The sequence below is a fragment of the Piliocolobus tephrosceles genome, chromosome 17, assembly GCF_002776525.5.
Source record: "Piliocolobus tephrosceles isolate RC106 chromosome 17, ASM277652v3, whole genome shotgun sequence".
NCBI classification, from domain to species: domain Eukaryota; kingdom Metazoa; phylum Chordata; class Mammalia; order Primates; family Cercopithecidae; genus Piliocolobus; species Piliocolobus tephrosceles.
This window is the reverse complement of record NC_045450.1, coordinates 15583343-15610852: the sequence shown is the minus strand read 5'-3', so window position 1 is coordinate 15610852 and position 27510 is coordinate 15583343. Positions and strand designations below refer to the sequence as shown.

Below are 27510 nucleotides of genomic sequence, written 5' to 3'. Positions count from 1 at the left end.
TCTCAAAAAAAAAATTTTTTTTTAATATAAAAAATACTGTATCTGGACCCTACCCGCACCAGGGATTCTCATTAAGTTTGTTTGAGGTGAGACTGGGGCACTGAAGCTTTTTGTTTCAAACTTCCAGATTTTTCTTGGAAAAGTGGCTGGGCGGGAAATATGCACGGTAAGCCAAGAACATCTTGTTACACCAGACAACAAGGAAACTAAGCATGAAGAGGACTGTTAAAAGGTTCAAGAGCCAAGCAGAAGTGGCCGCTGCAGGCTAAAAGAGGGACAATTTGAGCTTTGACAAGAAGAGTAAATACAACGGGCTAAAACATATCACACATTTTTTTTTGTTTTGTTTTTTGAGATGGAGTCTCGCTCTGTCGCCCAGGCTGGACTCCAGTGACGTGATCTTGGCTCACTGCAACCTCTGCCCCCTGGGTTCAAGTGATCCTCCTGCCTCAGCCTCCCAAGTAGCTGGGATTACAAGCGTGAGCTACCACACTGGGCTAATGTTTGTATTTTAAGTAGAGATGGGGTTTCACCATGTTGGTGAACAGGCTGGTCTCAAACTCCTGACTCAAGTGATCTGCCCACCTTGGCCTCCCAAAGTGGTGGGATTACAGGCTTGAGCCACCGTGCCCGGCCTTACCACATATGTTTATATACAGAAGTTTCATATTGACGCTGGGAATAAAGAGAAACATCTGATATTGCCAGTGAACCAGGTCATTGTTTGAAAACAGAAAAAGTGGAAAAAACCAAGTATTTTCTCCACCTTTCCCAAATGTACTCATTTGGTTCACCAGGGTCAGAAAAGGCTTCCCCGAGGAAAACAGTCATTTATTCCATCACTACAGAGTGATCAGTGATCAAAAAAATGAAGGGGAAACTCTTTTCCATAAAAAAATCCCAGCTAGGCCGGGCGCTATGGCTCAAGCCTTTAATTCCAGCACTTTGGGAGGCCGAGATGGGCAGATCACGAAGTCAGGAGATCGAGACCATCCTGGCTAACACGGTGAAACTCCATCTCTACTAAAAAATACAAAAAAACTAGCCAGGTGAGGCGGCGGGCACCTGTAGTCCCAGCTACTTGGGAGGCTGAGGCAGGAGAATGGCGTAAACCCGGGAGGCGGAGCTTGCAGTGAGCTAAGATCCGGCCACTGCAGTCCAGCCTGGGCAACAGAGTGAGACTCCGTCTCAAAAAAAAAAAAAAAATCCCACCTAAAACATGAATAATCATGTAAGAATGAACCATTGTGCAACCACAATGGATTACTAGAATATTTGATATTAATTACTATTAAAGGTCACATATATATGTTTTTTGTCAAGACAAGGTCTGGCTTTATTGATCAGGCTGGTCTCAAACTCCTGAGCTGAAGTGATCCTCCTGCCTCAGCTTCCCAAAGTGCTGGAATTACAGGCATCAGCCATCACATGCAGCCCAACAGTTACAGTTTTAAAAATCCTTATCTTTGCAGCTGTTTGAGAGCCAAACTACTGCGAAATAAAAAGTCATTAAAAATAAACAACAAAAAAAATCCATGTCTTTCGGAGATACATACTAAAATGTTCACCTATGCAATGCATGGTAAAGAGCTCGTGGCAGCTGGGCGCAGTGGCTCACACTTGTAATCTCAGCACTTTGGCAGGCTGAGATGGGAGAATTGCTTTGAGTTAAGGAGTTCGAGACCAGCCTGGGCAACATGGCAAGACTCTGTCTCTAAAAAAAATACAAAAATTGGCCGTGCCTACAGTCCCAGCTACTCAAGAGGCTGAGGCGCAAGAACGGCTTGAACCCGGGAGGCAGACGTTACAGCGAGCTGAGATTGCACCATCACACTCCAGCCTGGGCAACAGTGAGACACTATCTCAAAAATAAAAAAAAAGAAAAAGAGCTCTTGGTAGTTCATTATCCTATGCTGTCTACTTTATGTTTCCATCATAAAAGGCTAAATAAAAAGCTCCTCCAGTGATTCAAATACACAGCCAGGGCTAAGGATCAGGCTCCACTCTGGGGCTCAGAGGGGTGAAGTTCCCAGCCTTCCAGTTCACTGGCATCACCTGAGAAGTTTGTGAAGTTCAAGGGCCTAAGGCCCCACCCCAGACCAACCAAATCAGCACCTCTAGGGGGAGGACCCTGACAGCCACAGATCTTTAATAAGGTCATCAGATACAGCGGGCGCATGGACTACATTCCAGACCAACTGAAGCAGAGTTCAGATGAGACCGTGGACCCGGACAGGCCTGGGTTCTAATCCCAACCCTGCTATATTCTAGCTGATGACCTTGGGCAAGTCCCTTCACCTCCAAGCCTCAGTTTTTACATCTGGAAAATGGGAGTCATTTGTCCCACTGCTTGCTCGACCTACTCCATGGGACTGCCAGGAAGGACAATTGACATGAGGCCCATGGGACTGTGTCATAAAGCGGAATTTCTCCGACCTAAGGCGTGGAGGTAGTGGTGTTTGCTTTGTAAGCTGAGTAGAAACGCTGCATTGTAGGCTGGTTTTTCATCCGGAAGAGCTGCCGCCTTCCTGCCCACTCCCAGTTGGTGGGGTGGGTTATCTGGGAACTGCAAATCCATTTCACCTGCAGCCCAAGCCCTACCCACTGTGAAAGACCCAGGTGTAGAGAGAGGAGGAAGAGGTGGGGCATGGCTGTCAATGATTCATTTATTTCTTGGGCAGGACTTGCTGATAGGCCAGGATGTGGGTGAAGTGCTATGGACCGAGCTGTGAACGAGACAGCGAGGCCCCTGCCCCATTCAGCCCCCCACCCTGGGGGAGATGGACAGTAAGCAAACCACGGTGCAAATAAATATATAATTACAATCAGAATTACAACCAGTGAGAACTGCAACAAAAGCAAAAGGTCATTTGAGGCCTGATTTCACCCCTCAATCACTGTTCTTAGCATGTTGTCAGGGTTGAAGTAGGCAGAGGTTTATCAACCTTTTCTGGGAAGGGACGGCTAATAACAAGGGAACAAAGGAAAAAGAAGGCGGTGGGGGCTAGCTGGTGTGGCTCAATCCCAGCTGTGCCAGTTCCTCGCTGTAGGATCTCGGGTCAGTTCCTTGGTGGTGAAGATTAAATGAGATCAAACATGTTAAGTACTTAGAATAGTGCCTGGCACAGAGTAACAGCTCAAGAAAGGGTAACATGAGCAGCAGCAGTAGTAATAATAGAAGCAGTGACAGTAGCCTCTGGCATATGGAAACATCAAACTGTACACCTTAAATATATTCCTTTTTGTTTTTGAGACAGGGCCTCACTCTGTCACCCAGGCTGGAGCATGGTGGTGTATTCATAGCTCATTGCAGCCTCGACTTCCCAGGTTCAAGTGATCCTCCCACCTCAGCCACCCAAGCAGCTGGGACTACAGGCGCACACCCTAACACCCAGCTAATTTTTGTATTTTCTGTAGAGACAGGATTTCTATTGCTTGAGCTAGTCTCGAACTCCTGAGCTCAAGTGATCCACCTGCCTCAGCCTCCCAAAGTCCAGGGATTACAGGCATGAACCACCGCACCCAACCCATATTCTATTTTTATTTGTCAATATACATCAATAAAGCTGAAGTGTCTAGGGGGAAAAAAAACCCAGTGGGTTCACAATACGCCACTGTACCAAATGCTTTATATATCAGAAGCATCTATGGCCCACAGGCCAGCTATTTATGAATAAAGTTTTATTGGAACAGTCATACCCATTCATTTACATATTATAAATGAATATGGCAGCTTTTGAGCTACACAGCAGAGTTAGGGGTTGCCACAGACACTGTATGGGATACAAAGCCTAAAATATTTATCAGTCAGCCCTTTCCAGAAAAGGTTGGCTAACCTCTGCCTACCTCAACCCCCACAACATGCTAAGACACAGTGATTAAGGGGTGAAATCAGGCCTCAAATGACAGTCTTTTGTCTGCAAATCCAGTCTTCTTCAGCCTTGGCATCAACACGCAGGACAGGGACGGCCAAGGGAGGCTTGAAATGTAGCCCATGTCCAGCTTAACAAGACCCTCGAATCCTAACCTTCCCTCAGCCCAGTAAAACTGAGTCCCCAGCCACTGGTAGAAAACCTGCCCTGCAAATGCAACAAGAGGACACTGACAGACGGAACACTGCAGAGTTTTTTGGTTTTTGTGTTTTGAAACTGAGTCTCACTCTGTCTCCCAGGCTGGAGTGCAGTGGCCCGATCTCGGCTCACTGCAACCTCCACCTCCCAGGTTCAAGTAAATCTCCTGCCTCAGCCTCATGAGCAGCTGGGATTATAGGCACGTGCCACCACACCCGGCTCATTTTTGTATTTTTGGGTAGAGACGGGGTTTCGCCATGTTGGCTAGGCTGATCTCGAACTCTTGACCTGAACTCATCTGCCTGCCTCGGCCTCACAAAGTGCTGGGATTACAGGCTTGAGCCACCGCGCCCAGCCATTGCAGTTTCTAATTTGCACACTCGAAGAGCTTTGTCAAATTCTTCTCCTCAAGCTGCCTCTCTTCTATAGATACAAACACAGATTTTCAGATTATCTCAAGTTATAGATACAGAGGCCAACACAGGGTCCCCCCCTTCACTGGCAAAAAAAAAAAAGGAAATAGCCTCTTTTTTTTTTTTGAGACGGTTTCACTCTTGTCTCCCAGGCTGGAGTGCAATGGTGCATTCTCAGCTCACTGCAGCTTCCGCTTCCCAGACTGAAGCGATTCTCCTGCCTCATAGCTGGGATTACAGGTGCACGCCACCATGCCCGGCTATTGTTTGCATTTGTAGTAGAGATGGGGTTTTACCATGTTGGCCAGGCTGGTCTCCAACTCCTGACCTCAAGAGATCCATCCACCTCAGCCTCCCAAAGTTCTGGGATTACAGGCATGAGCCACTGCACCCGGCCTGGAAACAGCCTCTATCTGACGTGGAAGGCCTTGACAACAAAGACAACTAACTTCTGAAGCAGGTCAAGGATTGACAATCAAAAAGGAGGAAAAAAACCCATGGGGCACTGGATCATAATCCAGGGAGCATCTCATGTAACCCAAACCAAGGACAATCTTTTGACATCATACACTAGGTACGAAAGACAGAGCCACCTCCGGGGGTTTCCCAGTCTCAGACACTGAAATACAGCAACTCCTGGCCCAGACAGCAAGAAAGCAGCTCGTCAACTGGTCCCTCCTTCATTCGAAATGAAAACAATTTAGAGAAGTCCTGGCTGAAGGCGGAAGGAGGAAAAGCCTGATTCATCCTAACAGAGTGATGTGTTCTTTGGCATCCACCATATCGACATCTACGTTTGGTACCAGATGAGCTGCCAGAAACGCTGTGGTTTGAACCAGTTAGGTACAGCAGCCCCAGGCACTGATTCTTGGAGCGCAGGGTAGTCTGAGGACCTTGTCTGCTTCTTTCAGCATACTGGCCTGTTTGTTGGAAACTCTCTCGGGTTTTAGTTCTGATGGGTTTTCTGCTGGTTACCTTCGCTCTGCGCTGCCAAAGTGCCCCCCCACAACCCCTGTGCCCAGCAGGAGGAAATGCATACAGCAGCAATACGGCTTAGAGCAGTGGTCCTCAAACACAGCTCCGTCAGCAGCATCGGTGGCACCTGGGAACTTGCTGGGAACCACAGATGCTTGGGCCCCACCCAGACCTACTTCATCAGAAACTGTGGGGGTGGGGACCAGATATCTGTGTTTCAAGCGTGAGAACCCAGTGGGAGGGTTCCTGACACATCACTCTGACCCTCGGTGTCTTCATCTGTGAAGTAGGAAGACTGATCTTCCTGCCCTACTGTGAGGACTAAATAATACAGTGCACCCAGCTGTTATCCTTATTACATGGAGTCAAAATGTCCAGCAATAAGAGATTTGCCAGGATCACGTAAACATTGGTGATTTGTTTGCACTGTTGCTTACCAACTGTGCAAAATGCCTCCCTGCCCAGGACCTCCGTTTCCTCTACTGGAGCACACGTCGGAATCTTTTCCCATGCCCTTTGCCCATGAACTTGTCTGGTTTTTTTTGTTGTTTCAAGAGACAGGGCCTCACTATGTTGACCAGATTGGTCTTAAACTATTGGCCTCAAGAAATCTTCCCCCCTAAGCCTCCCAAAGTGCCAGGACTACATGTGTGAGCCACCGCCCTGGCCCTTTTTCTGGCTTTTGATGCTGTAGTGGGCACAGGTGAATATCCTGGCTCAGCCTCCCTCTCTACCTGCCTGGGTGCCTGCAAAGGCTTTTTAAGTGCCACCAACGCCACCCCCATGTCCAGTGCATCCTCTTCCTTTCAGTCTGAGGATCTTCCAAAACCTGTCCAACCTAAGTGTGTCATTCCACTGGTGAAAAACCTTTCCTCAGCTCCCACCACAGTAAGGTTAAAATTCCAAGTCCTGGCTGGACGTGGTAGTTCACCCACCGCTGTAATCCTAGCACTTTGGGAGGCCAAGACGGGGCATCACTTGAGCTCAGGAGTTCAAGACCAGCCTGGGTAATATAGAAACCCCATCTCTATCAAAAACAGAAAAAGATACTTGAGCGTGGTGGCATGCAACTATGGTCCCAGCTACTCATGTCCTTATTGTGACACATAACTGCACCCTTGATCTCTGATGCTCCCTGGCTCTTGCCTCTCTTTTCACTATATCCTAGCCCTTTCAACCTAGCCAAGCAGTATTCTTTTCTTTTTCTTTCTTTTGAGATGGAGTCTTGCTCTGTCGCCCAGACTGGAGTACAGTGGCGGAATCTCGGCTCACTGCAACCTCCGCCTCCCAGGTTCAAGTGATTCTCCTGCCTGAGCCTCCCGAGTAGTTGGGATTACAGACATGCAACACCACACCCAGCTAATTTTTGTATTTTCAGTAGAGACAGGGTTTCACCATTTGGACAGGTTGTTCTCGAGCTCCTTGTCTCAGGTGATCCGCCTGCCTCAGCCTCCCAAAGTGCTGGGATCACAGGCACGAGCCACACTGCACCCAGCCTAGCCAAGCCGAATTCCAAGCGATTCCCAAACACCCACAAGCTCCCTCAACCGGACCTTTGCACATGCCGGTTGCTCTACCAGGAGCACCCTCCCACCCCTCCACCTCCAACCATATTCACCTGGCTGGAGCCTCTCATTCCTTAGACTTGAGCACCGCCTCCCCTCCCTGGATGCTAGTCTGGGATCCCAGGCTGAGTTAGGGACCACTCTCCCAGCCCCAACAACTCCCAGCACTTCCTTCCCTCAGAGCCCCCACTGTCCATCCTGCAGTTGTTGGTTCAACTGCCTGCCACCCACCTTCCATCTCTCCTCCAGGGCAGTGGTCAAGGTCTGTTTCTTTCTAGCTCAGCCCCTGGCACAACACCTGATTATTAAATGACTGACAGCATGATGCAGAAAAGGAAAGAAAATGGAGTTTCAACGCTTGAATCAACGGTCCAAGATCAGGCATTGGTGGGTGGGGACAGAGACTGATCAGGAAGGGGCACAAGGGAACTTCCTGGGGTCTTTGTAATGTTCTGTATCTTCACAGGGATTTAAGGTATTCCTTTACCAAGACTCATCAAATGCTAACTTGAGATTGGCAATTTCACTGTATGTAAATTTTAAACAAAAAACTCCGAACTGTAAACAGATACTGAACTCTAGCTAATGATCTGCTTGGAAGTGGCTGCGTGACAGAATACTAATATATTTCAAAATAAGTTTCGGGTATCAAAAAAACTAGATTCAGTGGCTCAGACCTGTAATCCCAGTACTTTGGGAGGCTGAGGCGGCAGGATTTTTTGAGGCCATGAGTTCAAGACCAGACCGGGCAACATAGGGAGCCCTTCATGCCTATATAAAAGTTAAAAATCAGCCAAACACAGTGGTGTGCACCTGCAGTGCCTACGCTACTTGGGAGGCAGAAGTGGGAGGATCATTTGAGCCCAGGAGTTGGAGGCTGCAGTGAGTTGTGATCGCACCACTGCACTCTAGCCTGCGAGACAGAGCGAGTCCCTGCCTCAAAAACAAAAAAACAAAACAAAACTAGCTGGTTGGCTAGCTGATTAACTATCTGGTTAGACAGACAGATATGTGACAAAGCAAGTTTAGCAAAATGTTAACTGTGGTTCTAGGTACCAAGTATATGACTGCTCACTATAGAATTATTTCAACTTTTCTGTAGGTTTAAAAATGTTCATAGTAAAATGCTGGGGGGAAATATTACATATTGTACAGACAGCACTGAAAACAACCTCTTACCGCAAATAAGTTGAGGAGCATTCACTGAACGTTCCAAACCAGTGATTTGCAACCCTGAACCACCTGGATATCTTGTTAAAATGATTTTGACTTGGTAGGTCTGGGATGGGGCCCGAGACCCAGCATTTCTAGCAAGCTTCCGGGGGATATCAAGCTGCTGCAACTGGTCCAAGGACCCCCGTTTTCAGTTGAGACTTTATACATGATCTGCTTTGGCCTTGATCCCCTTATCTACAAGACTCTCCTCCCTCAAACCTAAACCACAGACTCAGTGCCAATGAGATAAAAGGCAGGAGACTGGGGACGGGCTAGAGCCCTAGCAGTCTTGGTCAGCCCTGCCCAGGCTCCCAAAAGCCTCGGCAGCCCCAGAGCCAGGAGGAAGATGGGAGGAGCCCCACCGAGCAGCCAGGGCCGAAATAGACATCTGAGTCATGGAACGGGAGCAGGGCCAGCTGGGGAGGATCGGCCGACTCAGTGACTCAGCACGAAGTGGCCTGGAGCAGCCAGCCCTACCAGCTCCCATCCAGGCCCCGCCTGACCTCAGCTGCCCCAGGCCTTGGTTGATCACTTTGAGGACACGCAACAGCTGATGGATGGCCTGCTGCTGCGCTGAGGATGGGAGAGCGGCAAGCCTGGACTCTCGCCGTCTTCCCGGCTCCACTGTGATTCAATCCCTGAGAGTGACAGGAAGACAAGCAAAGAGGGTGTCTCGCTGTCCTCCTCCTCAGATCACAGGGCTCAGGTCGGGGGCACAGAGAGGAGGTGCAGCCAACAACAAATCGAGTTGCAACCCGTTTTCAAGAAGGGGCTGCTGAGGTCCCCAAAGGAAGAGCACCAAGCCCAAAGCCATGAGTCTGGTTGATTCTCACAGGACCTGGTTCCTACCCTTCCTTGCCCCCATCTCAACTGCTAAACTAGGTTGCTAGGTAGTTATGTAGTTATTTTGTTTGTTTGTTTGTTCGTTGTTTGTTTGAGACAGGGTCTCAGTCTGTTGCCCAGACTGGAGCAATCTCAGCTCATTGCAACCTCCGCCTCCCAGGTTCAAGCAATTATCCTGCCTTGGCCTCCCAAATAGCGGGGATCACAGGTGCACAATACCACACCCAGCTAATTTTTGTATTTTTAGTAGAGACTATTTATTTTGTATTTTTAGTAGAGACGGGGTTTCACCATGTTGGTCAGACTGGTCTCGAACTCCTGTCCTCAGATAATCCACCTGCCTCGGCCTCCCAAAGTGCTGGGTTTATAGGTGTGAGCCACCGCACCCGGCCTTGAACAAGATTTTAAAAAACTCTTAGCATCACTGAGTTGCACACTTAAAATGGTTAAAATGGCAAATCTTAGGTTACATATATTTAACCCCCCAAAATACATTTTAAAAAAGAAAATAAAGCTCTTGACACCATGCCGGGCCTTTAGAACATCTATGCATACATCAGTCCCCTTCCTCTTTCTTCCTGGTAATACTAGAACAGAATGAAGGCAGAGAAGCAGCTTAATCTGATGTCCTGTGAGGCCCCATGCACACCTCACCCTTATGCAAGACATAAGATAATGTGCCACATGTACTGAGCACCTCCCCATATAATACAACAATAAATTACCACTAAAGGCCCAGCGTGTGCCACGCTGTGTCTTAGGCACTGAGGTTACAAGGTGGATACTGCCATGTGAAGCTTCCAGCCTAACACAAAGCCATATTTAGCCAAGACCCTGCCATTCAGCAGTTACAACCAAGAGAAGTGACGTGATTGTGCAGAACAGCCCATCGTAAGTTCGAATCTCTGCTCTATTCACATAGAGCAAGGCACTTATGTCTGCGATTCAGTTTCTCTGTAAAATGAGAAAAAGAGTACCAAGTTCACCAGGACTGCTGTGAAAGTTAAGTGAGACATGCATATAAAGAACTTAGCATAGTTCTAGTTAGTACACAGCAGGCATCTAATAAATGTCGATTCCCGTCCTTGCCTTGCATAGGAAGAAAGAATGCTTGAAATTGGAAAGGGGACAAAAAAGGAAGTTAAAAAGTCATCAGAGCTAAAGAAATGCTGAGACCAGGGGTGGACAAACTTCCTTTGTAAAGACGGTAGGTATCTTAGACTTTGTGGGTGCTACAGTCTCTGTGGCAGCTACACAACTCTACTGTTGCAGCTCCAGGCACCTGTAGACACTATGTGATGAATGCGAGTGGCTGTGTTCCAATAAAACTTTATTTACAAAAACAGGCAGCAGCCCAGATTCGGCCCGTGGGCTACTGGCTAACTCCTGGTCTAAACTCTAATCTGCAAAAAGGTAAATGGCACCCCCACGGGGTCCCTGAACAGGAACCCAAAGGGAAGTTCAGGCTTCCTGGACAGAGAGTGTCAGCCAATCGAAGTGTTCTCTCCTGGACAAGTGCACAAATGTCAGAAATGCAGCAGCCTGCACACCCACATTTGACACCCTGCTGGATCTCACTGCACAAGAGGCAGACCAAGGCCGGGCACAGTGGCTCAAGCCTATAATCCCAGCACTTTAGGAGGCCAAAGTGGGCGGATCATTTGAAGTTAGGAGATCAAGACCATCCTGGCCAACGTGGTGAAACCCCATCTCTACTAAAAATACAAAAACTAGCTGGGCATGGTGGCACGTGACTGTAGTCCCAGCTACTCGAGAGGCTGAGGCAGGAGAATTGCTTGAACCTGGGAGGCGCCGGCTGCAGAGCCAAGATCATGCCATTGCACTACAGCCTTGGCGACAGAGCGAGACTCCGAAGAGACAAACCAGTGTCTTCCACCATCTTGGAGGACCAGCGATGACACAGGGGGAGCCAGGGGAGATGAGACAGAGACCGAAAACAATGACTGGGGAGAAGAGTCAGGGTGTCCCAGCCCCCCAACAATGCAGCCTTTTAGCCGCCAGAACTGAGAGCTCCATACCACCCAGGGTAGCAGAGCAGATCCCAGGCCCAGGCTGCCAGAATCCCAGGAATGCAGAAAGCACAAAAAAAGGTCCACGTCAGCTCTGTGAGTCACCCTACTACACACACGCCCAGGGGAGAAGTGAAAGGGAATTTATCCAGATTCCGAAGGGAGATCAGAAATCAGAAAGTCCCTCCTTCAAAAAGCTTCCAGAACCATCCACGGCAAGAGAGTTCTTCTCAGGCTCCCAGAGGAAGCCTAACGGGTCAGGTGATCCCCACGCTAGCTAGCCAGGCAGCCCCAACCAGACTCGGTTTACCCTCAGCAATCCAAGGTCTGCGGCCACCCAGGTAAGGTATGATTTGTTTTGTATAAATCCCAGTTCTAAAGAATGGCTCGGCCAGGCGCGGTGGCTCACACCTGTAATCCCAACACTTTGGGAGGCCGAGGCTGGTGGATCACCTGAGTTCAGGAGTTTGAGACCAGCCTGGCCAAGGTGGTGAAGCCCCATCTCTACTAAAAATACAAAAATTGGCCAGGCGCGGTGGCTCATGCCTGTAATCCCAGCACTTTGGGAGGCCGAGGTGGGTGGATCACGAGGTCAGGAGATTGAGACCATCCTGGCTAACACAGTGAAACCCCGTCTCTACTAAAAATATTTTAAAAATTAGCCAGGCGTGGTGGCAGGAGCCTGTAGTCCCAGCTACTCGGGAGGCTGAGGCAGGAGAATGGCGTGAACCCAGGAGGCGGAACTTGCAGTGAGCTGAGTTCGTGCCACTGCACTCCAGCCTGAGCAACAGAGCAAGACTCCGACTCAAAAAAAAAAAAAAAAAAATTCCAAAAATTAGTCGAGTGTGGTGGCGGGCACCTATAACCCCAGTCACTCAGGAGGTTGAAGCAGAAGAATTGCTTGAACCCAGGAGGCGGGGTTGCAGTGGGTCGAGGTCGTGCCACTGCATTCCAGCCTGGGCAACAAGAGCAAGAATCCGTCTCAAAAAAAGAAAAAAAAGAACAGCCCAACATTTGACAAACAGGGACACTTGGCTGCCACCCACACTCACACACACTGATACATAATACATACAACCACCACTGACTCATGAGCCCCTCCCTCTCTTTCTGTGTCAGGCACCAGCCAGGGATCCAAAATGAAGTGACCCAGGTATGATCACTGCCTTTGTGAACTTTATACATATGCAAGCACACACAACACAAAGACACACATACACACATCCTCAGAAACATACATGAACTTAAGCACACAAGCACACATTCACATATAAGCACATACACGCATATACAGGCCTGTGACTACAGAACAGAGACACACGGACATGCACATGCATGCATATACACATGTACACACAGATGCACAGGAACACACACACAGACGCACGCACTTGCTCATTTCTCCAACCCAGCTCCTCTTTGGGCAAGGAAATACCAATACAGGACTCCTCAGAACATACATTAGACATGCATTTCTTTTTTCTTTCTTTCTTTTTTTTTTTTCTTGAGACAGAGTCTCACTCTGTCACCCAGGTTGGAGTACAGTGGTGTGATCTCCACTCACTGCAACCTCCGCCTCCCAGGGTCAAGTGATTCTGCTGCCTCAGCCTCCCGACTGAATTATTCTTCCTGATGCTCTCCCGCCACCTGCTCCCCAACTTGGCTTACTTTTAATTACTTAATTAATAATTAAAGATGGGGAGATGGGGCCTTACTATGTTGCTCAGGCTGGTCTGAAACCCCTGGGCTCAAGTGATCCTCTCGCCTTGGCCTCTCAAAGTGCTGGGATTACAAGCGTGCACCACCACACCTGGCTAATTTTTGTATTTTTAGCAGAGACGGCATTTCACCACGTTGGTTAGGCTGGTCTCAAACTCCTGAACTCAAGTGATTTGCCTGCCTCAGATTCCCAAAGTGCTGGGATTACAGGTGTGAGCCACCACGCCTGGCCTGGGACATAGGTTTCTAAAATCTCTTGGTTATCATCAACCTCCTCCTCCATACTGATGCCCACCAAGCCCTTTTATCACCCACAAGGTGAGCCTCTGCCCCTCACCGAGGTTCAGGCCAAACCCAACAGAACCACAGAGGTAAAAAGTGCTCCCACTGCAGTCTGCCCATTACCAGCTGACTAGCCATGAATCAGCATTAAATAGGTGCCCCAAGGCCTCCCTGCCACACTCACAATAAAACCCAAACAGCTCATCCGGCTCACAAGGGGACTGTCCCACCTCTCAGGCACCCACCATCTCTTAGCCTTCTCCTGCTGTGCTTTTTCTTGCTGTTCCCTCCACACTTCCCCACCCCAGGGCCCTCGCACTTGCTCCCCTCCGCCTGTAACACCTTTCCTCTAGGTGTTTGCTCCACCCACTCCCTCACCCCTGTAGGTCTCTGCTCACATGCAGTTTTCTGGGCAGGCCTTCCCAGATCTCTCTTATCAAAAGCTGCACATGAACCTGGGCAACACAGCAAGATCCCATCCCTGTTAAAATAAAGAAAGAAAGAAAGAATAGGCTGGGTGTGGTGACTCACGCCTGTAATCCCAGCAATTTGAGAGGCCAAGGAGAGAGGATCGATTGAGCCCAGGGGTTTGACACCAGCCTGGACAACATAGTAAGACCCCATCTCCCCATCTTTAATTATTAATTAAGTAATTACAAGTAAGACAAGTTGGGGAGCAGGTGGCGGGAGAGCATCACGAAGACTAGCTAATGGATCCCGGGCTTCATTCCTAGATGATGGGCTGGTCTGTGCAGCAAATCACCATGGCACACATTTACCTATGTAACAAACCTGTGCGTCCCGTACATGGACCCTGGAACTTAAAATAAAAGGTGAAGAAAGAAAAAAATTAGCCAGGCATGGTGGTGCGTGCCTGTAATTCCAGCTACTCAGAAAGCTGAGGTAGGAGGAGGATTGCGTGAGCCCAGTAGGTCAAGGCTACAGTGAGCCAAGATCACACCACTGCACTCCAGCCTGGGCAACAAAGCAAAATCCTGTCTCAAAAAAAGAAGAAAGAAAAAAATTAAGGGAAATGAATAAAGTGTTCCCTTTTGTTTTACTAGCAGAAGGAGTGACCATCTCCACACTCCTCACTGATAAGTTTCTGTATTTACAGAATTTCTCTGAAACTGACATAACAGACCAAAGGTCTCAAACTCAAATCCCGCAGGGCCAGGCACCTGCCACAAGTGAGGAAAGCATGCCACTATAATACAATAGGGAGTGGTGGGGACTCCAGCAACTCCTCAGCTCTGCCCTGTGGGATTATAGGCCTAACCTGTCACAACTTCTCACTTTTCCAGAACATCTGGATCTGGACAACTAGAATTCATAAAAAATACCTGATTTGTAATTATCTGCTCACACTTTCTAAAATCACCATGCCAAGTGAGAAACCTACAGGCCTGCAAGACACAGTAGTTCATCAACAACAAAGTAGATTCTCTCCTTCGGTCCCCTAGTCACATCTAAGCCTCAGTTTTTCCATCTGTAAAATAGGCGGGATGGTAGTCCCTGTATCAGGGGTTGAGGGAGGCTGGAACGAGATCCTGGATGGATCTAAGAACTGTTAGCTGGCACTGTGTCATGCTTCTCTCTCACACTCACACACACACACGCACACACACATACTCGTCTGTGGTCACACTTACAGAATCGTGGATGGTTTCCGAGAACAGGGGTGAACGATCTGAGAAACAGGACAAGACGAGCTGAATGAGTACGAGGGAAAAGTAGATGTAGAAAGTGATGTCACGAAACAGGTCCACCTGGGCGTCCTGCGTGGTGGGGAAGGAAGGAGGAAAAAGATCACATTCTGGGGCTGTGTGCGGTGGCTCACGCCTGTAATCCTAGCACTTCTGGAGGCCGAGACAGGCGGATCACCTGAGGTCAAGAGTTGGAGACCAGCCTGGTCAACATGGTGAAAGCCCGTCTCTACTAAAAATACAACAATTAGCCAGGCGTGATGGCAGGCGACTGTAATCCCAGCTACTCAGGAGGCTGAGACAGGAGAATCACTTGAACCCACGAGGCGGAGGCTGCAGTGAGCCGATATCGCGCCACTACACTGCAGCCTGTGTGACAGAGCCAGACGCCATCTCAAAAAAAAAAAAGATCACATTCTGAGAGCAGGTAGCAGAAACCCAGAGGGCAGACAGCACCATGGAAGGTGCACCCACTCAGCTCCACGGCCATTGCAGGCTCAGAGCTCCCCCAGGGACGTAATGGCAGAAAGCCGGCTCCATCACGGGTAGTCTCACTGCTCACCGCTGCCTGACAGGAGGAAGACAGGGCTTGGGAGTGAAACAGAGCTGTATCAAGGCCTGGCTCTCCCATACTAGCTGTGGGATCTTGTCAACTTATTGAACCACTGTGCCTCAGTTTCCCCACCTGTAAATCACCTATGGTTCTTAACCAGGGGTGACTCTGCCTCCCAGGAAACATGTGGCAGTGTGAGGGGACATCTTGTTTGTTGTAACTTGGGAGTGTTATGGCACCCAGTCAGGGGAAGCCAGGGACGCCCCTAAATGTCTACAAAGCACAGGATAGCCCCTACAACCAAGAAGTCTCCTATCTAAAATGTCGATTAGTGCTGAGGCTGAGAAATTCTGTCCAAGTCACTGCAAGAGGTCAGGAAGAATATTCATGAAACATACATAGTCCCCTGCGAGGCACTTTGAAAACATGAACTCAATCAGCATCAGCTGCCATCACTCATGACAATATGTACGCGCTCAATAGTCAAATGTTCAGCTTCTTTTCCTTCCTTTGCCTCATGCCAGTCTCTAATTAGCTCCAAGACGGCAGGAAGAGCAGGTTATTCTAAAAGCACACACTCCAGGTCGGGCGCGGTGGCTCACACCTGTAATCCCAACACTTTGGGAGGCCGAGGTGGGCGGATCACAAGGTCAAGTGATCGAGACCATCCTGGCCAACATGGTGAAACCCCATCTCTACTAAAAATACAAAAATTAGCTGGGCGTGGTGGCGCGTGCCTGTAGTCCCAGCTACTAGGGAGGCTGAGGCAGGAGAATCACTTGAACACAGGAGGTGGAAGTTGCAGTGAGCCGAGATCACGCCACTGCACTCCAGCCTGGCGACAGAGCAAGACTCTGTCTCAACAACAACAACAAAAAAAGTGCAGACTCCTCAAAATTCCTAGGAGCAGCTCACGGCAGCCAATGTAAACAACTTCTCCAGCCAGAGCAGCAACTGATGGGACAAAGGTAATGTGAGGACAAGCCTAGGGTCCCCCAGGGGAACAGTCACTCTGCAAACACCGTTCCCGGCTCAGCTCCATCCCAGCCTGGCAGCATTTGGAGCCGCCTGTCTTGCTGTTTCCTGCTGGTGGGGCCAACCTGGCATCTGCCCACAGCTCCTGTCCTTGGAGGTCCCACGGGAGCCCCTGGGAGCAACATAGACAAATCGGGCCCTGGGGAAAGAAGGTGCTAGAAAAAAAGCTGGAGCTGACTTGGTGAGGATTTGGTGGGGTAGGGAAGTCACCAAGGGAGAAGCTAGGCGCTTGTGGTACCCATCCCCTGGTTCCCATGGCAACGCATGACTCCTACACAAGCCAGAGGGACCCAGCATCTCTCCCCCACCGGGGCCACTGAAGGAAGATGAGGAATGAGACCACCACTTACCTCTTTTAAGGCAGTCATAATTTTCGATCTCAGGATGGCTAGGGCACACAGTAGGGCTACCAGCCAGAAAGTGAGCATGATCCCTGAGGACTGAACTCCCTTCCTCCTCTCCAGCTGAATTAAAAAGGTAGCAAGCAGCTAAGGAGAGAAGCACACGACAGGAGTTGTTGGTTATTTTTCTTTTCTTTTTTTTTTTTTGAGACAGAGTTTCACTCTTGTCGCCCAGGCTGGAGTGCAGTGGCGCAGTCTCAGCTCACTGCAACCTCTGACTCCCAGGTTCAAGTGACCCTCCCGCCTCAGCCTCCCAAGTAGCTGGGACTATAGGTGCCTGCCACCATGCCTAGCTAATTTTTGTATTTCTAGTAAAGACAGGGTTTAACCATGTTGGCCAGGCTGGTCTCAAACTCCTGACCTCAGGTGATCCGCTTGCCTTGGCCTCCCAAGATTCTGGGATTACAGGCGTGAGCCACTGCTCCCAGCCACACTATTTCTTAATGGACCACGTAATAAATATTTTGGACTTCATGGGCCATAGACTCTACATCGAAACTACTCAGCTTTGTCACTGTAGTGTGAAAGTGGCCATAGGCAAGATGTAAATTAATGGCCATGCCTTCATGCCAATAAAATTTTATTCAAAAGAACAGGCAGAGTACCTGGAATGAAAAACAAAACCCACCTTTCCTGATACTCAACGTTCCCGGGGTCAGCCTCTGCCCCATTTCCCCTGCTCTCCATCTCGGCCATCTCTGCTCCAGCCACACAGAACTCTCAACTTTTCCCTTGTGACCGCCAGGACTTTACATGTGCTATTCTCCCCAGCTGGTCCTCTGCCCTCAGACCCTTCAGTTTTTTTAACAACCTGCTCATTCTCAGGCTTCAGCTCCACCATCCCTCCCTCAGAGAAGCCTGGTTATCCTCCAGACCAAACCAAGCTCCCTACCTTCACCCTCACACAGCACTCTGCAGACGTTTAAACACTTTGTGCCTTTTTGAGGAATCATCTGTTTAATGTCTGTTGCACAGCTAGACTATGTGCTTCTGTCTCCAACGCCTGGTACAGAGCAGGCATAGAAAATTAAAAAAAAAAAAAAATCAGCCAGGCGCAGTGGCTCATACCTGTAATCCCAGCACTTTGGGAGGCCAAGGCGGGCAGGTCACTTGAGGTCAGGAGTTTGAGACCAGCCTGACCAATTCTCTACTAAAACTACAAAAATTATCCAGGCGTGGTGGCGTGCACCTGCAGTCCCAGCTACCTGGGAAGCTGAGGCAGGAGAATCACTTGAACCTGGGAGGTGGAGGCTACAGCGAGCTGGTATCATGCCACTGCATTCCAGCCTGGGTGACAGAGTGAGACTCCATCTCAAAGAAAAAAAAAAAAAGTATGCTGGCTGCATCCTTTCCCATATTCCCAGTGCCTGCGTATTCTGGTTCCCTTGGATATAGTCAGAATGTTTCTGATGCATTCACAGTGAGCTGTCCTCCATTCCATCCCAGAGACCTCAGGTGGATGAAGACAGGCTGAGGATCTCACAGGCTGGTTCACCTCTCGGCCAGCCCAGCTCAAAGTCCCCTGAGGGGTCAAAAGCCCCAACCCTCAGACTATCACCCCCGTGTCCCCAGGGTGACAGACAGAGGTATAAATGAACGATCCAAAGACCGGGAACGGCCGGGCATGGTGGCTCACACCCGTAATCCCACCACTTTGTGAGGCCGAGGCATGTGGATCGCCCAAGGTCGAGTTTGAGATCAGCCTGGCCAACATGGTGAAACCTCATCTCTACTAAAAATACAAAAATTAGCCAGGCGTGGTGGCGTGTGCCTGTAATCCCAGTTACTGGGGAGGCTGAGGCAGGAGAATCTCTTGAACCCAGGAGGCCGAGGTTGCGGTGAGCCAAGATCGCGCCATTGCACACCAGCCTGGGCAAGAAGAGCGAAACTCTGCCTCAAAGAAAAAAGACCAAGAACAAGGAAAGTTAAGGGAGGACGATCTACTCAAGTCAAAAATAGCTGACCAGGTTACAGTGGCTCATGCCCTTAATCCCACCACTTTAGGAGGCCAAAGCGGGGGGATCACTTGAGCCCGGGAGTTTAAGACTAGCCTGGGCAACATGGAGAGACCTTGTCTCTATTACAGTGAAATTAAAAAAAAAAAAAAAAATCCACTCTAATACCCCACTGCCAGAACGCTGAGCCCAAGACCCGAATTCAGGACAAAGCAAAGCCCTTTACTCTCTCATTCCCTCCATACATTTATGGGATGCTTACTGCATGCCAGGCACAGTGCCAGGCTCTGAGGACATGAAAGGGAATCAAACCCAGGAGAGCCAGGTGTGAAGCAGAGAGAGCCCCACAGGTGCCAGGCTACACACTGCAGCCTAGCCTGGAAGCTGGCCCTACCACTTACTGACCAGATGACCTTGGGCCAGTCCTTCTCCTCTCTGTACCACAATTTGCTTATCTAATATACAATGTAAAGGGGTTAATAAATAAAGGGATTAGGACAGTTCCAGGCAGAGAGTGGACAGCACCTATGTGTGCTATATAGAATCATGGTCTTGGCCAGGCATGGTGGCTCACACCCACAATCCCAACACTTTAGGAGGCCCAGACAGGAGGATCACTTGAGACAAGGAGTTTGAGGCCAGTCTGGGCAACATAGGGAGACCCCATCTCTACAAAAATAACAAATTGGGCAGGGGTGGTGGCTCATGCCTGTAATCCCAGCACTTTGGGGGGCCAAGGTGGATCACCTGAGGTCAGGAGTTTGAGACCAGCCTGGCCAACGTGGTGAAATCCCATCTCTACTAAGAATACAAAATTAGCCAGGTGTGGTGGCACATGCCTGCAATCCCGTCTACTCAGAAGGCTGAGGCAGGAAAATCGCTTGAACCCAGGAGGCAGAGGTTGTGGCAAGTCAAGATCACGTCACTACGCTCCAGCCTGGGCAACAAGAGCGAAATTCCATCTCAGGGGAATGTTGCAGGAAGTCAGGGACCCCAAAAGGAGGGATCAGCTGAAGCCATGGCAGAACACAAATTGTGAAGATTTCATGCACATTAGTTCCCCAAATTATTACTTTTATAATTTCTTATGCCTGTCTGTACCACAATCTCTGAACATAAATTGTGAAGATTTCATGGACACTTATCACTTCCCCAATCAATACCCTTGTGATTTCCTTTGCCTGTCTTTAATCTCTTAATCCCATCATCTTTGTAAGCTGACGAGGATGTATGTCGCCTCAGGACCCTGTGATGATTGCGTTAACTGCACAAATCGTTTGTAGAGCATGTGTGCTTGAACAATATGAAATCAGCAATGTTCACGGAACAAGGGAGATAATCTTAAACTCTGACTGCCGGTGATTCGGGCGGAAAAGAGCCATGTTTCTCTTCTTTCAAAAGCAGACGGAGAAATATCGCTGAATTCTTTTTTTCAGCAAGGAACATCCCTGAGAAAGAGAATGCGCCCCTGAGGGTAGGCCTCTGAAATGGCCGCTTTGGGGGTGGTTGTTTTTTACGGTCAAAGACAAAGGGATGAAATAAGCCCCGCTCTCCTGCACCGCTCCCAGGCTTATCAGGATGAGGAAATTCCCGCCTAATAAAGTTTGGTCAGACCAGTTGTCTGCTCTCAAACCCTGTCTCCTGATGTTATCAATGATAATGCGTGCCAGAAACTTTATCAGCAATTTTAATTTTGCCCCATCCTGTGGTCCTGTGATCTTGCCCTGCCTCCATTTGCTTTGTGATATTTTATTACCTTGTGAAGCATGTGATCTCTGTGACCCACACCCTGTTCATATACTTCCTCCCCTTTTGAAAATTGCTAATAAAAACTTTGTTTTACAGCTCAGAAGCATCACAGAAGCTGCTAACGTGTGATGTCTCCCCCGGACACCCAGCTTTAAAATTTCCCTCTCTTATACTCTTTCCCTTTATTTCTCAGACCATCTGACGCTTAGGGAAATAGAAAAGAACCCACATTGAATACTGGGGGAAGGGTTTCCCCCGATAGGGGAAAGGAAATAAAAAATAAATTTAGCCGGGCACGTTGGCACATGTCTATGTTCCCAGCTACTTGGGAGGCTGAGGCAGAAGGATCATTTTAGCCCAGGAGTTCAAGCCTGCAGTGAGCTGTGATCTCATGCCAGTGAAGTCCAGCCTGGGCAACAGAGGATGACTTTGACTCTAAAATTTAAAAAATTAAACATCAATTTAGAAAAATAAAGATTCAAGGTCCTTGGCAATCCGGCTCCACATTGTCTTTCCTGACCCCTCTGCCACGTCCACTCTATCCCCCCAACCTTCACACCGTGTTCCTTCATGGAACACCTTGCCCTGCCTGCCTGCATACTCCCCTTAACCTTCTACCCCTCCCTGGACAACCTGTTCACCCTGCTCACAATGGCCTGCCTTAAATTTGTTCTCTGTTTTTATTTTTTTTCTTTTTTGAGATGAGGTCTCACTCTGTCCCCCAGACTGGAGCAGTGGCGTGATCTCGGCTTACTGCAGCCTCCGCTTCCCAGGTTCAAGCAATTTTCCTGCCTCAGCCTCTTGAGTAGTTGGGACTACAGGCGTGTGCCACCACACTGGCTAATTTTTTTTTTTTTTTTTTTTTTAGTAGAGATGGGGTTTCGCCATGTTGGCTAAACTGGTCTTGAACTCCTGACCTCAAGTGATTCTCCCATCTTGGCCTCCCAAAGTGCTGGGATTACAGGCATGAGCCACCATGCCCAGCCTCCCTCCTCTTTTTACAATACTTGAGGGCTATGCTCTCCGAGAACTCTCTGATCAGGGGCTCAGAAGCTGCAGGCTGCAGGGGCTAAAAGCATGGCCTCTGGGATCCCACCGCTGACTCAGGTGCATATGAGCAGTGTGACCTTGACTAGGACACTTAACTTCTCCGTGCCTTGTTTCCTCACCTGTAATATGGGGACAAAGCAGTACCCATCTCACAGGGTTGTTGTGAAAATTAAATCAATTTCAAGACACATGAAACACCAAGAATACTGCCAGGTACATACATAGTAAGTGCTCCATACATGTCAGCTGTAATTAATAAAGTTGTCTCCTTGTCTCTATCACTCACTAAGTTGTGTATCCCCCCGGGACAGAGCAGTTCCCTATTTAGCTTAGCAACCCACCCCCTACACCAGATATTAAAAACTCAAGGCCGTTAGGCCCCCGGCAGTTAATATATAAGTGACCAAAGTAGCCAGTACAAGAGCAAAGTATGACAAATGCAACAAAAGGTGGCATCTGCCACTCAGAATCAGTGGCAGGGAAGACAATAAGGCATGGTGGGGATCGTGGCAAACTGGACAACACACGCCCCATCCAAAGGCTGCAGCTGGGGCTGGGAACAGTGGCTCATGCTTATAATGCCAGTGTTCTGGGAGGCCCAGACAGGAGGATCACTTGAGGCCAGGAGTTGAAGACCAGCCTAGACAACACAGTGAGATCCCATTTCTACAAAAAATTTTAAAATTAGCCAAAAATAAGCTGGGCATGGTGACACACATCTGCAGTCCCAACTGCTCAGAAGGCTGAGGTAGGAGGATTGCTTGAGGCCAGAAGTTTGAGGCTGTAGTGAACCATCATGGTGCCCCTGCACTCCAGCCTGGATGAAAGTGAGATCCCATCTCTTTAAAAAAAAAAAAAAAAAAATGCTACATTTGTATCCCAGTTCCAGCTGATCACTGCCTCAAAAAACTATGATTCTACTCTTGCGAGATTTTTGAGTTTTTCAAGAAAAGTCAGGTTTCTGGGTTTTTACAGCAAGGGCTTTATATTTTATATATATTTCTATATATATACATCTCTCTCTCACATATATATATATCTCATATACATATATATCTCATACATGTATGTATGTATTTTTAGTAAAGATGGGGTTTTGCCATGTTGGCCAGGCTCGTCTCGAACTCCTGACCTCAAGTGATCCACCGGAGTCTCAGCCTCCCATAGTGCTAGGATTACAGGCATGAGCCACCATACCCAGCCTGTGTCTTTATATTTCTAAATGCCAGTTACTACTTTTGGTCTCCACTGAGCCCAGCAGATGGCCCAGGGGTCACAGCCAGCTCCTACTTACCATGGTGATGCCCAAGAGAGTTGGGCTGACCAGAAACACTGGGGCCAGGAATATGCCCCGACTTCTTTCCCAGAAAGAGTAGAAGAGGTCTGCCCAGCAGACGATCCACAGCAAAAATCCCAAGGCCTGGAAGAGAAGCACATACACGTCCTACAACAGACAGCACTGGAACCTCCCGCAGGGCCTGCGCAAACAGTTCAGCCCCAGGGGTAGGGGAAGCAGCCAGCCTTCAAGCTATCAGCCACAGTCCTAGGGCACGGCACATATCCTCTGGGATAAGGACAAGTCCACAGAAGGGTGAGGTGGCATCCAGGGCGCACGTGACGGTCTGTAACCGGCTTGCTCTGCCCCACTGCCTCCAACAGGACTGTGTCTGGTCACCATGCTCCCCATTGCCCGAACACTCAAGAGCTCAGCCCAAAGCCCATCTCTAGCTTCAACCCCGGCACAATGCACAAGAAAGCCCTCCACGACAACCATTCATTCAACCAGTATTTACTGAGGGTCCTCTGTGGGTGGGATATGTCTCAAGGTGCATCCATTCTCAAATGATTCAGAAAAAATAAATTATGGCATGCATATATAGAGAGAGAGCAAAAGCTCATGATAAAACAAATGTAGCAAAAGATTAAAAAAATCAGTGAATACAGGCCGGATTCATGCCTGTAATATCAGCACTTTGAGAGGCCGAGGCAGGAGGATCACTGGAAGCCAGGAGTTTGAGAACAGCTTGGGTAACAAAGCGAGACCCTGTCTCTACAAAAAATTGTTTTAAATTAGCCAGGCATGGTGGTGTATGCCTGCAGTTCCAGCTACTAGCTACTCAAAAAGCTGAGGCAGGATGGCTTGAGCCAGGAGTTCAAGGTTGCAGTATGCTGTGATCATACCATTGCACTCCAGCCTGGATGACAGAGCAACACCGTCTCAAAAAAACAAAACAACAAAGAAAAAAAACAGTGACTATGAGTGATGGATAGAGAAAATCAGACGGCAGTTCCTGGTATCATTATCGCAACTTTTTTTTTTTGAGAAGGAGTCTCGCTCTGTTGCACAGGCTAGAGTGCAGTGGCACAATCTCAGTTCGCTGCAACCTCCGCCTCCTAGGTTCGAGGGATCCTCCCGCCTCAGCCTCCCAAGTAGCTAAGATTACAGGCATGTGCCACCACATCCAGCTCATTTTTATATTTTTCGTAGAGACGGGGTTCACCATGTTGGCCTGGCTGGTCTCGAAATCCTGGCCTCAAGTGATCCGCCCGTCTTGGACTCCCAAAGTCCTGGGATTACAGGCGTAAGCCACCACGCCCGGCCCATTATTGCAATTTTCCTGCAGCTTTAAATTATTTCAAAATAAAAGCCAACTTTAAAAAAAAAAATTAGGGGCCAGGCGTGGAGGTTCACACCTGTAATCCGAGTACTTTGGGAAACCAAGGCAGGAGGACCGCTTGAGGCCAGGTTTCAAGACCAGCCTGGGCAACACAGCAAGACCCCTCTCTCTACAAAAAATAAATTACAAATTGGCCAGAAAAAAATCTATATACATATAATTATATAAAAAGGAGATCGCCTCAGTAAGAGGGGAAGAGCTGATAATCTCCCAGTAATGCCTTGAGAACAATCCTATCATTCCTGTTGCATAAACAGGGAAACTGAGGCTTGGGAAGGTTAAAAAATTTGCTCCAGGCCAAATACTAAGCAGCAGAGCCAAGATTTGTACCCATGTTTGTCTCCAGAGCTCCAGTTTTCACCTCCCACATTATTCTTCTGCCTTCTAGAAGAAGGAACTTAGAGCCAACTAACTAGAAGAGAAATGTCAGTTCTCACCAACCACCACTCCCCGTCCAGGTGCACCTCCCTGCCCCCCACAACAAAACCCCCTGGTGACTTACAGTTTTGGTTTTGTTGAGAAGTGTCATCTGAATGTAGCCCCGGTCATGTCGGGAGAGATAGAGGAAGTAGAAGGGGAAACAGGCCCAGAGGTAAAAACAAGGCACCCACACGAGGACCATGTTCTGAAAGCACTTGGTGAAGTCAGGGTTGCTGGTATACCATGTGACATTCCAGTCCTGCGAACACAAACACAGGCGAGGGGTCAGCAGGACACACCCCAGAGGACAGGAGCTCACCTGGAGCGTGAAACCAGCTGCCACGGGGTTTGAATAAACAGACAAGGCTCCTATATATCCAAGGACCTCTCAGGATGAACACGCAAACTCAAAAGATCAGTAGCCAGAAAGACTAAGTAACAAGAAACGAGGGATAAAGGTATGTGGTGTCTTCTGCACTCCCACCTGAGCAGCAGAGACCCTGTTTCAAAATAAATAAATAAAAATAAAGCTGTCTTAGCAGGAGCATACAAATCAGATGCGTGGCTCATGCCTGTAATCCCAGCACTTTGGGAGGCCAAGTGGGCAGACCACTTTAGGCCAGGAGTTCGAGACGAACCTAGTCAACACAGCAAGATGCTGCCTCTATGAAAAACACAAAAAAATGGCTGAGCATGGAACGTGCCTGTATTCCCAGTCACTCAGGAGGCTGAAGTGGGAGGAATGCCTAAGCCTGGAAGGTGGAAGTTGCAGTGAGCTGAGATCATGCCACTGCACTACACCCTGGGCAACAGAGCGAGACCCTCTCTCTCTCTCTCACACACACACACACACACAACAGTGCATACACACAAAAAAACCTCACCAACAAAAAGGTATGTAGCCTCTCATGTCACATGAACAGCCCCCAGAACCTGTGGCAAGTCCCACTGTAGTATAAAAGATGGAGACAGCCATTTAAAGGAACGCTGAAGGATATTCTCTTATAACTGAAGAACCTGTGTCATCTAGATCACTCTGACCTTGTGAACTGAGGGCTTTCTAATCATCTTCATTCATCACCATCACCTCCCCCACTATGACCATCATCACCACCACCAATACCAATACCACTGCCACCATCACCACCACCGCCATCACCATCACCACCACCATCACCATCACCACCATCACCACCACCACCATCATCACCACCACCACCACCATCACCACTGCCATAACCACCACCAATATCACTGCCAACACCATACCACCGCCATCATCACCACCATCACCATCATCACCATCACCACCATCATCACCACCAATATCACTGCCAACACCAACGCCATCACCACCGTCGCCATCACCACCACCACCATCACCAATACTACCGCCATCACCACCACCACCAATATCACTGCCACCACTGCCATCACCACCAACGCCATCACCACGACCACCACCACCACCACCACCATCATCACTACTGCCGCCATGATCACAACCACACCACTGCCATCATCACCATCGCCAATATCACCACCACCACCACTCCCCACCACCACCCCCACTATCACCATAACCATCACCACCATCACCACCACCACCACCACCACCACCACCACCACTCCCCACCACCACCCCCACTATCACCATAACCATCATCACCATCACCACCACCACCAGGGATAACAACCAAATTGCAGTTGTGTGCCGGGCTTTATTCTAAGTACCTCATGTGTATTATCTCCTTTCATTCTATAAGTATTTTTATCATCTCCTTTTTCAAATGTGAAAGTCAGGCAGAGAAGGGTTAAATACTGTGTCCAGTATCACACAGCTGGTAAGCTCTGGGGCTGAATTCAAACTCAGGCAATGTGGTTCAAGTCTGCATTTTACCACTGAGCTGTCCAGCCTTGGAAACAAATTTTGTTTCAATTACTCTTTAAAAAAAAAAAAAAAAAGCCTGTATTTTGTTAAAGAGCTGTGCCAAATAGATAAATTCATAGATAGATACACACATAGATAGGTCAGATATGTACCTGCCCAAGAATAAACCTCCACCATCAGCTGTTCTGTAATGAAGAATTTAAATTTTTCTTTTTTTGAAATGAGGTCTTGCTCTGTTGCCCAGGCTGAAGTGTGGTGGCAAGATCACAGCTACCTGTGCCTTGAACTTTTGGGCTCAAGCAATCCTCCCACCTTTGCCTCCCAAGCAGCTATACTACAGATATGCACCACCATGCCCAGCGGAAGAATTTCCATTTAATTGAAGCCATAATCTGGCAACTGACTAAACAACTTTAGGAAAACTCACTGCCCTTTTCGGGATCTCAATTTCCTGTCTCCACCACAGTTAGATTGGATAAGAGGCACAAAACAGGTTTCCCCACCCACAGTGTGGCTCATAGATGGCTTGTTGTTATTGCTGTTGTTTTAGGCATACTTTTTATTTAAAAAAAAAAAAAAAGATTAGATTAGATTCCAACATTTAAATTTTGATTTCCGGCTTTTTATCTTTATTTTTTTGACAGAGTCTTGCTTTGTTGCCCAGACTGGAATGCAGTGGCATGATCTCAGCTCACTGCAATCTCCGCTTCCCGGGTTCAAGCGATCTTGGCTCACTGCAGCCTCTGCTTCCCGGGTTCAAGTGATTCTCTTGCCTCAACCTCCTAAGTAGCTAGGACTACAGTCACGTGCCACCCCGCTCGGCTAATTTTTTTTGAGTTTTTAGTAGAGACAAGGTTTTACCATGTTGGCCAGTCTGGTCTCGAAGTCCTAAACCTCAGGTGATCTGCCACCCTCGGCCTCCCAAAGTGTTGGAATGACAGGCCTGAGCCACTGTGCCCA

General features: G+C 48.6%; 1 protein-coding gene across 1 annotated transcript in view; it reads right to left on the bottom strand.

The window, feature by feature from the left end:
- LOC111524529 (multidrug resistance-associated protein 1-like) overlaps positions 1 to 27510 on the bottom strand; it is an 86324-nt gene that overhangs the window by 6236 nt on the left and 52578 nt on the right. The window contains exons 2-5 of the mRNA XM_023189713.3: positions 24742 to 24918; positions 22856 to 22981; positions 16757 to 16894; positions 14765 to 14890 (exon numbers count right to left, since the gene is read on the bottom strand). Coding sequence (XP_023045481.1) covers positions 14765 to 14890; positions 16757 to 16894; positions 22856 to 22981; positions 24742 to 24918 — 567 coding nt within the window. The remainder of the gene's footprint in view (positions 1 to 14764; positions 14891 to 16756; positions 16895 to 22855; positions 22982 to 24741; positions 24919 to 27510) is intronic.